Source organism: Suncus etruscus, chromosome 1, assembly GCF_024139225.1.
Source record: "Suncus etruscus isolate mSunEtr1 chromosome 1, mSunEtr1.pri.cur, whole genome shotgun sequence".
Lineage (NCBI taxonomy): Eukaryota > Metazoa > Chordata > Mammalia > Eulipotyphla > Soricidae > Suncus > Suncus etruscus.
The window spans coordinates 63,854,775-63,870,601 of NC_064848.1; the positions used below are offsets into that span (position 1 = coordinate 63,854,775).

Genomic DNA, 15,827 nt, shown 5'->3' on the forward strand with positions numbered 1-15,827 from the left:
AGAAACTGGTAATATTTCAGGGAGACCTGGGCACCTAACAGTAGGTGGCCACTGAAAAGTTACACAAGCAAGTGATGCTACTGCAGAAGGAGCTCCTGGATCAGCTGCTGGAGGAGAGAATTCAGAAGAAGGTGTATTTGGAGAAAGTCCAGAAAGACCTGAGGGACATTCTGGTGTGTGAGAGGATCTGTGGAAAGAAAGCCTGGGATCCACTTCTTCTCTCCCTCTCTGCCTCCTCACCTTCTTCCTTCACCTTTAAAAACTCACTCAAAGACATTATTGTTATAAGGTCCAGAGACAATAAAGTTAAGGGCTGGAAGGACTAGCTCACAATTTGAAGCTCACCACAAAGAGTGATGAGTGCTGTTAGGGAAATAACTACACTGACAACTAGCATGACAATGTTAAAGAATGAGAGAAGTAGAATGCCTGTCTCGAATACAGGCAGGGGTGTGGGAGGGGTGGCATTGGTGGTGAGAAAGTTGCACTGGTGAAGGGGAGTGTTCTTTTTTATAACTGAAACCTACCTACAAACATGTTTGTAATCACAGCGCTTAAAAAAAAGATAATTAAAAAAATATGAATGAAGAATGAGGAGCTTAAGGCCCAGCTGAGCATGGTACAGCTAAACTTGGAAAAGTGTGAGTGATGGGTCCCCAGGCATTAGGGGACAGGCTACTTTGGGGGTGGTGCCAAGCAGACACTGCCCTATACCCCTCTGCCTTTCTTGGTTGTCTGAAACCCTAGTGCTTCCCTACAGCAAGAGAATTGAAAGTGGTGGTGAAGGTGTAGACATGGAGGTGGCAGAAATTGTGAAAGTGGACATGGCAGAGATGGTAGACTTGGAGCTGGCAGAGGAGGTAGCAGAGATGAGTTCATAGAAAAAGAACAAAAAACTTGAGTCTGCCTAGAAACCTGGACATCTTCAAGGCCTCAGTAAGCCTGACCATCCCATATGTAGTCCCTGGCACACACCCTTGTTTCTCTCAGATTTCCTTCAACTCCAACGTTCCCTAGAACCAATGGACCAGCAGTCACCGCACTCTGCTTGTAATCCCATGAATCTGTGAGGGTCCAGGAGGGGTGTCCTTCACAAGGCACCCACACAAGCCCCAGACTACCTCTTTCCCACAGATAGAAATCACACCTGAAGTCAAAAAAGACCTGAGATTAGAGTCAGACCTCAGAACTCTGTGCAGTAGGAAGCTGCAGACATCGGGATTCCCCAGGGAAAATCATCTGGCTCTGCAAAGCCAGTTAGGACGACTAGATCCATACTCACACATAATACACTCCCCCCTTTTTTGGTTAGTTTATGAGCCACACCCGGCAGCACTCAGGGGCTACTCCTGGCTTTGCACTGAAAAATCACACCTGGCAAACTTGGAGAACATATGGGACACCAGGGATCAAACCCAGGTCATTCCCAGGTCAACCTCATGTAAGGCAAATGCCCTACCCACTGTGTTATCACTCTAATCCATAATCCCCTCTTTTTATTATGTGGATGAACCATACCCTCTCAAAATCCCTTTAATTTAGGTCAACCTTGTCTTTCCCTCCCTCTTCCCCATCCTCTTCACTCTTCTTTCCACCTTCCTCCTTTTCCCTCACCCCTTCCCCCTCTCCTTTCCCTTTCCATCCAGGAAGTGACACTTGACATACTGGGGACAACAAAAACAAGAGCATAGCACCCCTGGATTAGCTAGAGGATTTTACACACAGTAACATTGAGTCTCATTCCCTGCTGTGCAAATGAGTTACACAGTGCCTCCTCCACACCCTTCCATGTGTGAAGGAAGAATGGAAAATGACCCATAAAATTAAATTTTACATCTTAAAATTAAATTGGGAGTAAAAGGCCTATGATGGCCACTGGGGCTCAAAAGACACTTTGAATCCCCTCAGAGTAATTTGCCAGGAGAGGAAACAAGGCAAGGGGAGACATAGGAACATAATGGGTACAGGAAAGCTGGAGGCTGCTGCTGCCCCACAAACAGATAAATGATACAGGCACGTGCCCATTGCTAGCTTAGACTCTGTGCCCCACTGACACATGGTCAGGGTAGAGGCAGAAATGACAACTCCACAATGGCCCAGGAATATGGAAATGTAGAATTCCCACCATAATATAGATTTTCCCCAATCTTTACGTGCTAATATTGGGGTCAGAAATGTCCTCCAAATTAGGACTCTTCAACTGGAGGGCAGAAGTGCCCCTCAAAACTTAGCACCTTAGTATGGGGGGGACAGAAATATCCCCCAAAGTTAACAAGTTGAACAGCGGTTCAAAATATTGCAACTTGGTACCTTATATGGGGTTAGAAATGTCCCCCAGGGGCCGGAGTGGTGGTGCAAACCATAGGGTGTTTGCCTTGTACGTGCTAACCTAGGACGGACCGCAGTTTGATCACCCAGCATCCCATATGGTCCCCCAAGTGAGGAGTGATTTCTGAGCGCATAGCCAGGAATAGCCCTGGGTGTGGCTCCATCCAAAATGAGGCATTTTAAACTGTTCCCCAAATGAGGCATCTTAAACTTTGGCAGAAATGTCACTCAAATTAGGTATCTAGAGAACAAAATTGTCCCCCAACAACAGACATTAAACAATCCCCGGCACAAAATATCCCCACAAACAGGCCAGAGAAGAGTCAGGACAGGAAATGATCACCACCTCCTCAAAAACTAGACCTCAGGAAATAGACTAGAGTGAAAAACAGCTACCACTCCTATTTGCTTCTCAAATTATTAGAATTATGAGAAAAGTCAAAATTATTACAGGTTGTTAGCTACTCTTTAGGTGGCTCAGGTACTTGTCCCCCAATTTTTACTTAAAATTATGTCTGGAAGGACCAGAGGGGAGGCTGAAGTGATTAAGTGCAGGTTTTGCATGCAGGAGTTTCAAGGTCTTTCTTTCCCTGGCACCACATGGTCTCTGAAGCACAAAGCCAGGAATCATAAATCCACAAATAACAATCCAGCAAATTAATAGCTGTGAGGCTCAATGAAACAATTATTCTGAGGAGATGAGAAGAGTTCAGTGCCTTAAGGAAACCCTTGTTCAAAGGATTTTATTTTTGAAAATGGAACTTTGGGGACAAACATATCCTCTGCTGGCTCAAACATACAAACAAAACTGGGCCATTCTCAAAACTTAGCCTTAATAATACCCAAAGCAAACGAAAGTTTGCTGGAAGATGCTCTTACCCTCATTGTATAGAGTCTGTTCTGGGAACTGCTGCAGCATAGTAGGCTAGAAGTGGCATAGCAACCCAGCAGTAGTTGGGGAGAAGAAGAGGGTGGGGTTGGATCCATTCTCCCTGACATTCCTAAGCACTCTGTCCTGTGCCTGAATGTTGAACCCTTCACTGCCATTGAGCTCCCAGACAACACAAGCCTGTAAACTCATTTGTTTGCCATCTATCAGGCATGTATCTGATTCTCAGTCAAGTTATAGCAAGAGGGGAGAGAGTCAGAGACCCAGTGAGAGACCAAATATTTGTTTGGCATATTGCAAAGAGTAAACACTTCGACCTACTCATAACAAGCCAGGAAGATAGTTCTAATTGTTATCCCTATTTTACATGTGGCAACAGAAACAATTCCCTTGTCATCCCACTGGACACCCAAGGGCAGAATGGTGATGCTGAGCGTGTGTGTATTTGGAACCGGAGCAATGCCAGACAGAAGGTTCGAGCTTCCCCAACATCACACTTGGGTGTCCTAAGTGTGGACTACATCACTAAGATGACTAAGTCAGAGAGGGAAAGGGGATCAGGTTCTCAGGGCAGGGAACTTGCTGAGACTCTAATTTGGTCAGAGGTGAAAGAGCAGAGAGCTCTGAGGACAGATGAACTTGCTGCTGGCAGCTGGGAGGAAACAGAGAGAAAAAGGGAGAGAGCACAGGGAGAGCTGCTAGGGCAGGAGCAAGATGGCAAGAGAAGGGAAGAGAGGAGAAGAGGGGAGAGTGTGAGCAAGTGTGCTGGAAAGGACAGAAAGAAGAAGGGCCATGGGGACAGAACATGGCACCTTAGTCCACCAGGCAGGCTCCTCCCTCCCAGTGCCCAACCCCCCTCCAGACCTGCTATGCTTCCTCTGCCAGCCCTCTTCTCCTTTTTTACCCTCACACTCTGTCCTAGGGAAAAAGATGATATGAGCCCCAGAAGGAGGAGAGGGATAAACTTGGGTGGGGTCATCAGAAATCCCCTCAACTGTAGAGGAAGCCTGGGCCTCATTGGAAGGCAGACTCATCGAGGATGTGGGCTAGGTCTGGTGGCCATACGTTCCTAAGCCTGAGAAGAGAACATCTGCTGGTCAGAGAACCTCTGGTCACTTAGATGAGCCTGGTCCTTCCTGCTGAGGGAACAGAAGGAATCATTGTTAGGGGAAGGGGCTTGCAGCCTGCTGGATCCAGGGGGGGGGGTCTGGTCTTCAGGGGGCAGTACAGAGAAGCTGGTTTGCCTAGACAAGTACCCACAAGTGTCCAGGTGGCTGGAAGGTCTTAATAATACAAATACCCTTTCATGTGTTTCTGAAGGAGAAAGGGGCCCCCTTAGGGCTGCCTAGCCAGGTATGTTCCATTTCTCACCCTGTCACAGCCCTCTGCCTTTTTTTTTTTTTTTGGTTTTTGGGCCACACCCTGTGACGCTCAGGGGCTACTCCTGGCTATGCACTCAGAAGTTGCTCCTGGCTTCTTGGGGGACCATATGGGACGCCGGGGGATCGAACCGCGGTCCGTCCTAGGCTAGCGCAGGCAAGGCAGGCACCTTACCTCCAGCGCCACCGCCCGGCCCCAAGCCCTCTGCCTTTTAGTGATGTAATATTCAGAAGGTTCCAGCTTTGAGCTGACTGCTGGTCATAAAAATTCTTTTGATGCTTTTCAATTTTCAATTTCTTCCCCCAACCATGTAGAGATGAAAGGGGCATTTTGTTTTTATGGCATCTCTACAGAGCAGGGAATGAAGTGCCTCTATTCATGTGTTGATATTTTAGTATTTTGAGTATCCATATTTAGATATCACTTGAACCTGGGAGACCCAGCAGAGTCCACACTAATGGCAAAATGTCTCAAATACTGCTGAGGGTATGAAGAGAAAAAGTAGGATAACAGCCCAGAATGCTGGCTTCAGTCTAGGCATTTCTCATGGTCTCACCTCATATCCCACATCTGTAGTGTCCAGCAGGAGAGACCCCACCTTGTCCCCTGTTCCTCCTGTCCACCTCTGCAGAGCTCACCAGAGAGATCACAGCTTGTTCCCCTGGGTTCCCCAGGTGCTTGACCCCCCTAGTGTCCTTATCAGTCACAGGACAAGGACCTGCAAACCTTTAAGTATTATCCAAGCCCCTCATGGACTGGATGGAACTTTGTCCGGTCCCCAAGCCTGTGCCCCAGTGAGGAACTCTTCACTGCCACTGAGAACCCAGACAACTCAAACTTGCAGACACATTTGTGTTTTGTGTGTGTGTGTGTGTGTGTGTGTGTGTGTGTGTGTGTGTGTGTGTGTGTGCTTGTGACACCCGGTGGCACTCAGAGTTATTCCTGGCTCTGCGCTCAGAAATTACTTCTGGGGCCCAGAGAGATAGCACAGCGGCGTTTGCCTTGCAAGCAGCCAATCCAGGACCAAAGGTGGTTGGTTCTAATCCCGGTGTCCCATATGGTCCCCCGTGCCTGCCAGGAGCTATTTCTGAGCAGACATCCAGGAGTAACCCCTGAGCACTGCCGGGTGTGACCCAAAAACCAAAAAAAAAAAAAAAAATTACTCCTGGCAAGCACGGGGAGCCATATGGGATGCTGGGATTCAAACCACCGTCCATCCTAGATTGACTGCATGTAAGTCAAACGTCCTACTGTTGTGCTATCTCCAGCCCCCACATTTGTTTTTATTGTTCATAAATGCTTCTGATTCTTAGTCAATTGATAGCAAGAGGGGGAGGGTCAGAGACCAAACAGAGAGACTGCAGAACAGAAGGGACCTGGCTGTGCACAGGGCCATGAGGAGAGTACAACATTCTGCAGAGGGTAATGTGGGAGAAGCCAGATGATACGGAGCAACCACATATATGTATGTGTATAACTAGAACCAACCAGAGTAACATGAAAGAAGAATCGAGCTTCTCAGTCCTACTTGGTTGTCCAGCTCACCATGAGGATGGACTAAATCACAGGAAGGGGGCAAGTTTTCTGGGCTGGAACTCACTGTGGAATCATGGAAGAGCCACCCTGGGAGGCACAATAAGAGCAGACAGAGGTGGAAGGGGCAGGGGATTTAAGGACAGATAGATGTGCTGTTGGCAGTGGAAGAAAGGGGAGAGAAAACAGGGAGAGCTGCCGGGGGCAAGAGCAAGAAGTCATGAGAAGAGAGGAGAGGAAAAGAGGGGAGGGCATGGAAGAGTTCTGGAAAGGACAGAAAGGAGAGGGGCTAGGGGCCAGTGGCCAGGATATTTCCCTCCCTTGCATACTGGCCCTAAATCCATCAACATACACAACAGTCCTCCAGTCCTGCTCTGTTTCTTCTGCCAGTCCTGTTCTCCCTTTTTGCCCTCACATGCAGGGCTGTGCAGAAGGAGATATGGTCCCCATTTCTGCAGGACAGTAAAGGAGTATAGTTGGAGAAGATGGTGCATCAGTCCCTGTCTGCAGATCTTTGAAAGACTCTCAGTAACAGTGGAAGAGGCAGTGCTCTTCCTTGGAGGCAGGTCTTACAGTGTGACACCCCCTTTACATATCAAGGAGATAAAACTTCATCCTTCAAAGAAGATGGGGTTTCTAAAGACCACACAACTCTGCAAAAATTAAATCACAGGGCCAGGTAAGTGGCGCTGGAGGTAAGGTGTCTGCCTTGCAAGCGCTAGCCAAGGAAGGACCGCGGTTCGATCCCCCGGCGTCCCATATGGTCCCCCCAAGCCAGGGGCGATTTCTGAGCACATAGCCAGGAGTAACCCCTGAGCGTCAAACGGGTGTGGCCCAAAAAAAAAAATTAAATCACCTATTACTCTTGCCATAGTTCCAAAAAAGAAACCCAAAGCACTTTATCTTCAGAAGCAATACTGTGCAATCAGGCCAAACAGTCCTGTGCACAGTACTCATCCCAAATTATTACTTGGAGGAGGGGAGAAACTGTCCATTACTGTAGTAAAGGAACTTCAACAACAACCAACACAAACCACAGTCATACACAAAAGGATTCTGGCTTCAAACTCTGTATGAACAGACTTGCAAATAGTGCTGTCTCACCACTCATATTTCATGGTCCAAAGTAAAACTGTATCAGGTGAGAGGTACAACTGCAGCCCACACAGTAGACCATCAGTGTCACCTACAAACAGGAGGGAGCCCACAGCTGTTGAGAAGGAATCCTTACACTGAACCATGCAGAAAGTGCTGAGGGAAACAGTTCAATCTAGTCCTTAATAGGTAACATATAATACAGCTCCAATAAAATAGACCTCTTGGGTAGGTATTACAAATCATTATTATTATCTGGACTGCTTGAGGGATACTTCCTAGGTAGGTATTACAAATCATTATTATTATTTGGGCTGCTTGAAGGATACTTCCTGGCTCTTTGCTTGAGAATCACTCTTGGCAGGCTCAGAAACTATGTGGGGTACTAGGAACCAAACTTGGACTGGTCACGTGCAAGAGAGATGATTGTCATGGGAGTAAGTGTCATCGTTTGTAGGAGTTTAGTGTGTTTATTGGATCTGCCTTGCAGATCTTCAACTTTTCTTTTAAGGTTGGTTTCGAGTCTGTAAAGTTTCTGAGCTATTGTAGTTTATCTGTGAAACTGTGTATCCTTCCTTCAAACCTGAATGTATGGCTATGTGAAGTATCCTTGGCTAAGCATTCATTTTGTTGAGTTTCGTCATTCTATCCCACCATTGCCTTCAGGTCTTGAGTGTTGCTTGTGATAAATCTACTACAAATCGATGCCTCTTTGATCAAATTTTTCATATCTTTTTTATCTCTCTGATTTCACTATTCTATTCCAATCTGTAGTTTTCATCATTGTGACTAATATGTGCTTTTGTTTGGATCTCCTTTAGCTGGTATTCTTTGGCCATCCAGGATGTGGTTGCCTATCCTCTTGAATTCTGGAATTTCTCAGCAATGAAGTCCTGGAATGTTGATTCTTCATCGGGGTTTTATTTCTGGGTCTCTGGGCCCCAGTGTTTCTATTGAGTTTATTTCGAGTTCTGTTGCCATCTATTCACTTTCTTTGAGAAGTTTTCCAGTCTCTTTTGTTGAATGGAGTTGTTACACAGTTCATCTTCTTCTTTGCTGATTGTCATCAGCAGCTGTTACTCCACTGCTGAGGCTTTGCAATAAGATTCTCATAAGGAAAGAAAGAAAAGAAAAGAAGAGAAGAGAAAAGAAAAGAAAAGAAAAGAAAAGAAGAGAAGAGAAGAGAAAAGAAAAGAAAAGAAAGAAAAGAAAAGAAAAGAAAAGAAAAGAAAAGAAAAGAAAAGAAAAGAAAAGAAAAGAAAAGAAAAGAAGAGAAGAAAGAGGGGCCAGGCGGTGGCGCTAGAGGTAAAGTGTCTGCCTTGCAAGCCCTAGCCAAGGAAGACCGCGGTTTGATTCCCTGGTGTCCCATATGGTCCCCCAAGCCAGGAGCGACTTCTGAGCCCTTAGCCAGGAGTAACCCCTGAGCGTCACCGGGTATGGCAGAAAGAAAGAAAGAAAGGGAGAGAGAGAGGAGAGAGAGAGAGAGAGAGAGAGAGAGAGAGAGAGGGAGGGAGGGAGGGAGGGAGGGAGGGAGGGAGGGAGGGAGGGAGGGAGGGAGGGAGGGAAGGAAGGAAGGAAGGAAGGAAGGAAGGAAGGAAGGAAGGAAGGAAGGAAGGAAGGAAGGAAGAAAGAAAGAAAGAAAGAAAGAAAGAAAGAAAGAAAGAAAGAAAGAAAGAAAGAAAGAAAGAAAGAAAGAAAGAAAGAAAGAAAGAAAGAAAGAAAGAAAGAAAGAGGGGCTGGGCGGTGGCGCTGGAGGTAAGGTGCCTGCCTTGCCTGCGCTAGCCTAGGACGGACCGCGGTTCGATCCCCGGTGCCCCATATGGTCCCCCAAGAAGCCAGGAGCAACTTCTGAGCTCATAGCCAGGAGTAACCCCTGAGCGTCACAGGGTGTGGCCCAAAAACCAAAAAAGAAAGAAAAGAAAGAAAGAAAGAAAGAAAGAAAGAAAGAAAGAAAGAAAGAAAGAAAGAAAGAAAGAAAGAAAGAAAGAAAGAAAGAAAGAAAGAAAGAAAGAAAGAAAGAAAGGAAGGAAGGAAGAAGAAGAAAGAAAGGAAGAAGAAAGAAGAAGTAAGAAAGAAAGAAAGAAAGAAGAAAGAAAGAAAGAAAGAAAGAAAGAAAGAAGAAAGAAAAGAAAGAAAGAAAGAAAGAAAGAAAGAAAGAAAGAAAGAAAGAAAGAAAGAAAGAAAGAAAGTAGTAAGAAAGAAGAAAGAAAAAGAATGAATTCAGGCCAGAGAGTTCAGTAGAAGGCTGGTCTTAAATGTGTGAGGCACTCAGTTCGATCCTTGATTCCACAAAAAATAAGTAAATAAAAGAAAAAGGAATTTCATGTAATGATGATGATAAGGGTGGAGCAGCAAGAGAAAGGATCTTCCTACATTAATTTAAACAACTGTGTTAGTTATTCTATTTATTTTTGGTTTTTGGGCCACACCCAGTGGTACACAGGGTTTACTCCTGGCTCTGTGCTCAGAAATCGTTGCTGGCAGGCTCAGGGATCCATATGGGGTGCCGGAACTCGAACCACTGCCCTTCTTGGGTCAGCTGCTTACAGGCAACACCCTACCGCTGTGCTATCTCTCCAGCCCCTGAATTGAAAAAAAAAAATTTTTTTTTTCTAAGATGATGCCAGGGATGGAGGACAAAGCTCCAGCATAATAAGCACACACATTCTGAACTGAAAGCTATCTTTCCTTTATTTAATTGCTAGAATTCCTGTGGAGATGGAAAATAAAAAGTGACATGCCACTGCAGTTTGGTGTGGGTTTTTTGTTTGTTTCTAGGTCATACTCGGAGGCGTTCAGGCTCTCCACTCAGAAAACACTCCTGGCAGGCTCGGGGGATTATATAGGATGCCAGGAATGGATCAGTCTTGGGTTGGCCACGTGCAAAGCAAACGCCCTACCGCTATGCTATCGCTCCAGTTCCTGGTGTGGGTTTTTATAGAAACATTCATGAGCAAAGCTGGCATTTAATTTTTTTCATTTGCTATTATTGTTATAATATTATTTGTATATTAGTACTGTTATTAGGTTATTATAGTTATAATATTATTGCTATTATTGTATTGATCCAATAGGCCACACCTGGTAATGGTCAAAAAACACTTCTAGCAGGGCTCAGGGGGCCATAAGTGGTCAAATTCGGGTCTGCCACGTGCAAGACAAGTCTTTTTTTTTTTTTTTTTTTGGGCCACACCCGGCGGTGCTCAGGGGTCACTCCTGGCTGTCTGCTCAGAAGTAGCTCCTGGCAGGCACGGTGTCCATATGGGACACCGGGATTCGAACCAACCACCTTTGGTCCTGAATCGGCTGCTTGCAAGGCAAACGCCGCTGTGCTATCTCTCCGGGCCCAAGTCTTTCTTATTTTTAATGGGCGTGTTACCAATTGCATATAATTAAATTTGCCTGCATACGAAGAAAATGCAGGATATTCATCAATTCCCCACGCCTGCGGGCTAGGATCCCTCTGCACACAATCCCACCAGCAAGCAAGTGAGGGAGGGAGGCTGCAGCCCCCACGCAGCGTTCGGACTCGCTCCCGCTTGAGCCGTGGATCTCGCGAGATCGCCAAGCTCAGGCCCGAATCCCGTCCACACATCCCGCCAGTTTGCAGCACCCTCCTTCCTACAATTTGGTGGCTCTCTCGCCTCGCTATAAGTCGTTCACCCGCCTCGTACCACCCAGAATTCAAGCGGGGCGGGCAGCTGAGTGTATTGACCGTGCAGAAGTAGAATTAGAAAGAATTCTTGTGTGTGTGGGGGGGGGAATCTTGATGCTTTACGCATGCGCCCTGATGTCCGGTGTGAACGGGCCGGCGCCCAAAGCACAAGCCACGCCCACTGAGGCTCAGGGTAGTCACGTGAGCGTTGGATGACCATGTGACCCCGACTCTGGGCGGAGACCAGTTAGGGAGCCGGAAATACCGAGTCTCCGGCGCTTTGCTCGCTCTGAGGCGTCACTCAGTCAGGGTCCTTTACCGGCTCTGTGCAGAAACACACATCTGGATGCAGTAATGGACGCATGCGACGTACGACCACAAGTTGGGCTCCGTCACGATTTTGCGGGGAACGTTCTTGCGTGGTGACGTCATCAAGACATTACCGGGGAAGGGGATGGGACCAAGGAGGCTCCTTGGTTTAGTAGCATCTACACTTCCAGGAAGGAAGGCCCAAAGAAGGATCTTTGTCCTGATGAAGGAATCTAAAGCCTGAATAGTTCAAGAAATGCCCACCCTAGAGTCCTCGACGTACTGGCTTCCCTGATACATTAAACTGAAAATTCAATTTTGGCATGATTATATAGCGTAGCTGATAAAGTCATTACTTTGAACACAGCCGACCTGCATTCCATGCCTGGTACCCCAGACGGTCTCTTTTTTTTTTTTTTTAATCTTTTGGGGTTTTTTTTTGGGGGGGGCACATTTAGCGGTGCTCAGAGGTTACTCCTTGCTCTGCACTCAGAAATCACTCCTGGCAGGCTGGGGGGACCATATGGGATGCCTGGATTTGACCCCGGGTTGACAGCATGCAAGATAAACGTCCTACCCGCTGTGATAGTGCTTCTCCCGCCCCCATAATATGGTCTCTTGAGCCACACCAGGAGTGAGCACTGACAGGTGTGGCCCGTCCCCAAAACAAAGAATAATTCCCACCTTAATTGTATAATTCTAGAAAAACAGGAATAGGTAGACACTCTCCAGAAACACTACCCTTAATATTATTTTGTTTGGAGGGGGCACATCCAGCGATAGTCAGGAGTACTACTGACTCTGTGCTCAGTAATTACTCCTAGCAGTACTAGGGGGACCATATGGGATGTTGTGGATAGAACCTGATCGGCCACATGCAATACAAAGGCCGTGGGACCTGCTGTACTATTGCTCCACACCCCCCCCCAAAGACCTTTAAATTTCATATATTCTCAAAACCTGACAATAATAGCAAATGAAAGAAAATTAAATGCTAGCTTTGCTCATGAATACTTCTATACAAGTCCACACTAACATGCATGCCATACTGGCTGTTCTTAGGGCTTACTCCCTCTGAACTATCTCTCCAGCCCAACAAGAGCAGTTTTTGTGATCCTGCAAAGTTGATTTTCCTGAGCTCCCACCTTCTATTGGGCTAATATTACTTTCTCATTAGCAATATGATGGGGGAGAATTCTTCTTTTGCATTTTTTTTTTTTTTTTGGTTTTTGGGTCACACCCGGCAGTGCTCAGAGGTTACTCCTGGCTCTACGCTCAGAAATCGCCCCTGGCAGGCACGGGGCACCATATGGGATGCCGGGATTCGAACCACCATCCTTCTGCATGCAAGGCAAACACTCTACCTCCATGCTATCTCTCCGGCCCCTTGTTTTTTGTTTTTTAAGAGTGGGGCTGGGAGGAAATAGCACAGCAGTAGAACATTTGCTTTGCATGTGGCCAAACCAACCCGGGTTCTATTCCTGGCATCCAATATGGTCCCTCCAGCCTGCCAGGAGCAATTTCTGAGTAACCCCTGGTAGCACTGGGTCTGGATTGGGTCTGGATACAGGAGTGATAACACTGAATAGCATTGAATTTTGATATGGAGTAAAGTACTTGCCTCACATACTGCTGACCTTGGTTCCATCCCAGATAACCTATAGGGTCCCCCAAGCCTGGCCAGGAATGATCCCTGATCATAGAGCAAGAAGTCAGTCCTGACCACTGCTAGATGTGGCAACAACAACAACAAAATTATGATTGGGGTTGGGGTTGTGTCTCAATGATATAGAGCACTTGCTTTGCATTTATTAGCCTCTGGGCTTTATTTCTTTAACACACACATTTATCTTGCATCTCTAGTTATTGTCAATGGACATATTCATATAAACCTAACCCATCAAAACTGGAAATATATAGTTCAAGAAATACTAAGTAGTAGTGTGCTAACTTTGTATAAGATGTGCCCAGGTTTGATCACTAGTACCCCATATGGTCCCCCAACTCTGATAGGTGTGGTCCTCAGAGTCATCCCTCAGAGCTAGGAGTAAACTGAGCATCCCCAGATGTGGTCCCCAAACAAAACAAAAAAAAAATTGGAAGTAAAATTTTGAGATCTCTTGTGTTTCCTTTAATCTTTTGCCTTTAGATCTTAACATTTTGCTGAATGTTAGTGATTTCCATATATATTATCTATGAGGTTTGTAGGTCATTACTTCATCTAGTACTAAATTTTGTTTGGTTGGTTTTTGGGCCATCTCTGGGCGGTGCTCATGGGTTATTCCTGGCTGTGCATTAAGAAGTCTCTCCTGGAAGGCTCGGGGAAACATATGGGATGCCAAGGATCTAACCTCGGTCTGTCCTGAGTCAGCAGCATGCAAGGCAAACGCCCTACTGATGTGCTATTGCTCCGGCCTCAAACACTGAATTTTGATAGGAATTTGCTAGCAGTTGCTTGACTTCTTCAGACCTTTAAGTTAACATGTTTTATGTGGGTAAACCAATTTTCTCAGACTCAGAGATGATACGCTATAGTGAGTCTCTTACCAGATGAACTTCCTCCTACAGGTAAGGAATTAAACTTCTTCAACTTCCAAAGGAAATGCAGAAAAATCAACTACATTTTGTTGCTTCTTGTTTTTTTTTTTAATTAACATATGCAAGATTCTGAAGATGTATATAAGTTGACCATGAGTGTTTATTATTAAGTGTCTCTTGTGTATTGAGCTTGATTTATACTTTGAACACCAGGTATAATTTTAGGGATAATTTCTTGGGCTGGAAAGATAGTATAGTGGATTAGGCACTGGTTTTGCATTTGAATGAACTGGATTCAATGCCCAGTGCAGCATGTGGTCCCCTGATTAATGCTGGTGTGATCAGATGAAAGATTGTAGAATTAGTGTTGTGGACAAAATGAACATTATGTGTGAAGGTACAGGAACTAAAAAAAAAGTGGGGGGGGATAGAGCAGAATGATTGTACAGCAGTTAGGGCATTTACTTTATATACACTGACCTGTGTTTAATTCCTAGCACCCCATATGGTCCTCAAACCAGCCAGGAGTAAATCCTGCCCTGAGTAACTCTTGAATACCACCACAGCAACATAAAAATGTTGAACGAGGGCCCGGAGAGATAGCACAACGGTGTTTGCCTTGCAAGCAGCCGATCCAGGACATAAGGGGTTGGTTCAAATCCCAGCGTCCCATATGGTCCCCTTTGGCTGCCAGGAGCTATTTCTGAGCAGACAGCCAGGAGTAACCCCTGAGTAATGCCGGGTGTGGCCCAAAAACCAAAAAAAAAAAAAAAAGGTTGAACGAGAGGTCAGAGCAGTTGCACAGCAAGTAGGGTGTTTGCTTTCCATGCGGCCGACCTGGGTTCCATCCTTGGCATTCCATATGGTCCCTCCACTCTGACTGCAGTTTGGAGTAAGACCTGCTATACACGGTTAAGTATGGGCCACCCTCCCATCAATGAAAGATAAACTAAGTGAACGCTAGATGGCAGCATTCAGGTAAGATTTTGTTTCAGATTAAACAGAATTAAACCAATACTCCCCCAATACATGTGGGTGACTTTTTGTTTATTTCTATTGACAGTATTTGTTTTTGTTTGTTTTTTTTGGGGGGGACACACAGCAGTGTCCAGGAATTAATCCCTGTGTGGTGTTTAAGTATAGTACTTTGGGAACAGTGTGGTGCTGAGAATCAAACACAGGTCTTCTACATGCAAAACAAGCTCCAGCCCTTTGTACAGTCTCCCTGGTCCTACTTGGAATAGAAATTCAGGGGCAAATATTTGCAAATGTGGCTGCCAGGGGCTTAAATGAAAGTTGTATCCTTGGAGAAAAGAGAAGTAATAGTTAAAGTCAATTTAATATTTACTTGTGCCACGCACAGTCTGAAGCATTTCACAGGTAGAAAAGAGTTTAAAAATTAAAAAATGAAAACTTCACTCACAAGCCCTCCCTCCACTTTTTATATTAAACTATTTGGGGGGGTTGGAGATTTGGATATATGTGGCAGTGCTCAGGGCTGACTCCTGGCATGGTCACAGAACCATATGCTGTACTGGGGATTCATGCAAAGCAAGAATTTTTTTTTTTGGCCACACCTGGTGGCACTCAAGGATTACTCCTGACTCTGTGCTCAGAAATTGCTCCTGGCAGGCTCTGGGGACCATATGGGATGCTAGGAATCAAACTTGGGTCCATCCGGGATCGGCCACGTGCAAGGCACACGTCCTACTGCTGTGCTAATGCTCTGGTCCTCAAAGCAAGTATCTTAACCCTTGTACTATCTCTTAGCCACCCTTCAGAGATGTTATGTTTAGTTATTTTTTTTAACTTTATTTATTGATTAATTGATTGTTGGGCCACACCCAGCAGTGCCAAGGGGTTACTCCTGGTTCTGCACTCAGAAATCACCCCTGGCAGGCTGAGGGACCATATTGGTGCTGGGAATCGTACCAGGTCCCTCCCATATTCAAGGCAAATGCCCTACCACTGTGCTATCTTGCCAGCCCATGTTTAGTTTTTAATTAAAAACGATTTGATGGACCAGAGAGATAATACAGCAAATACATAATTTGCATTACACATGACACCTGGATTTGATGCCAGCACAGCATATGGTCC

General features: G+C 45.7%; 1 protein-coding gene across 1 annotated transcript in view; it reads left to right on the forward strand.

The window, feature by feature from the left end:
• The first annotated feature begins 14,691 nt into the window (after positions 1-14,691).
• Positions 14,692-15,827, forward strand: part of GLDC (glycine decarboxylase) — a 109,954-nt gene continuing 108,818 nt past the window's right edge. Inside the window, exon 1 of the mRNA XM_049776121.1 lies at positions 14,692-14,705. Coding sequence (XP_049632078.1) covers positions 14,692-14,705 — 14 coding nt within the window. The remainder of the gene's footprint in view (positions 14,706-15,827) is intronic.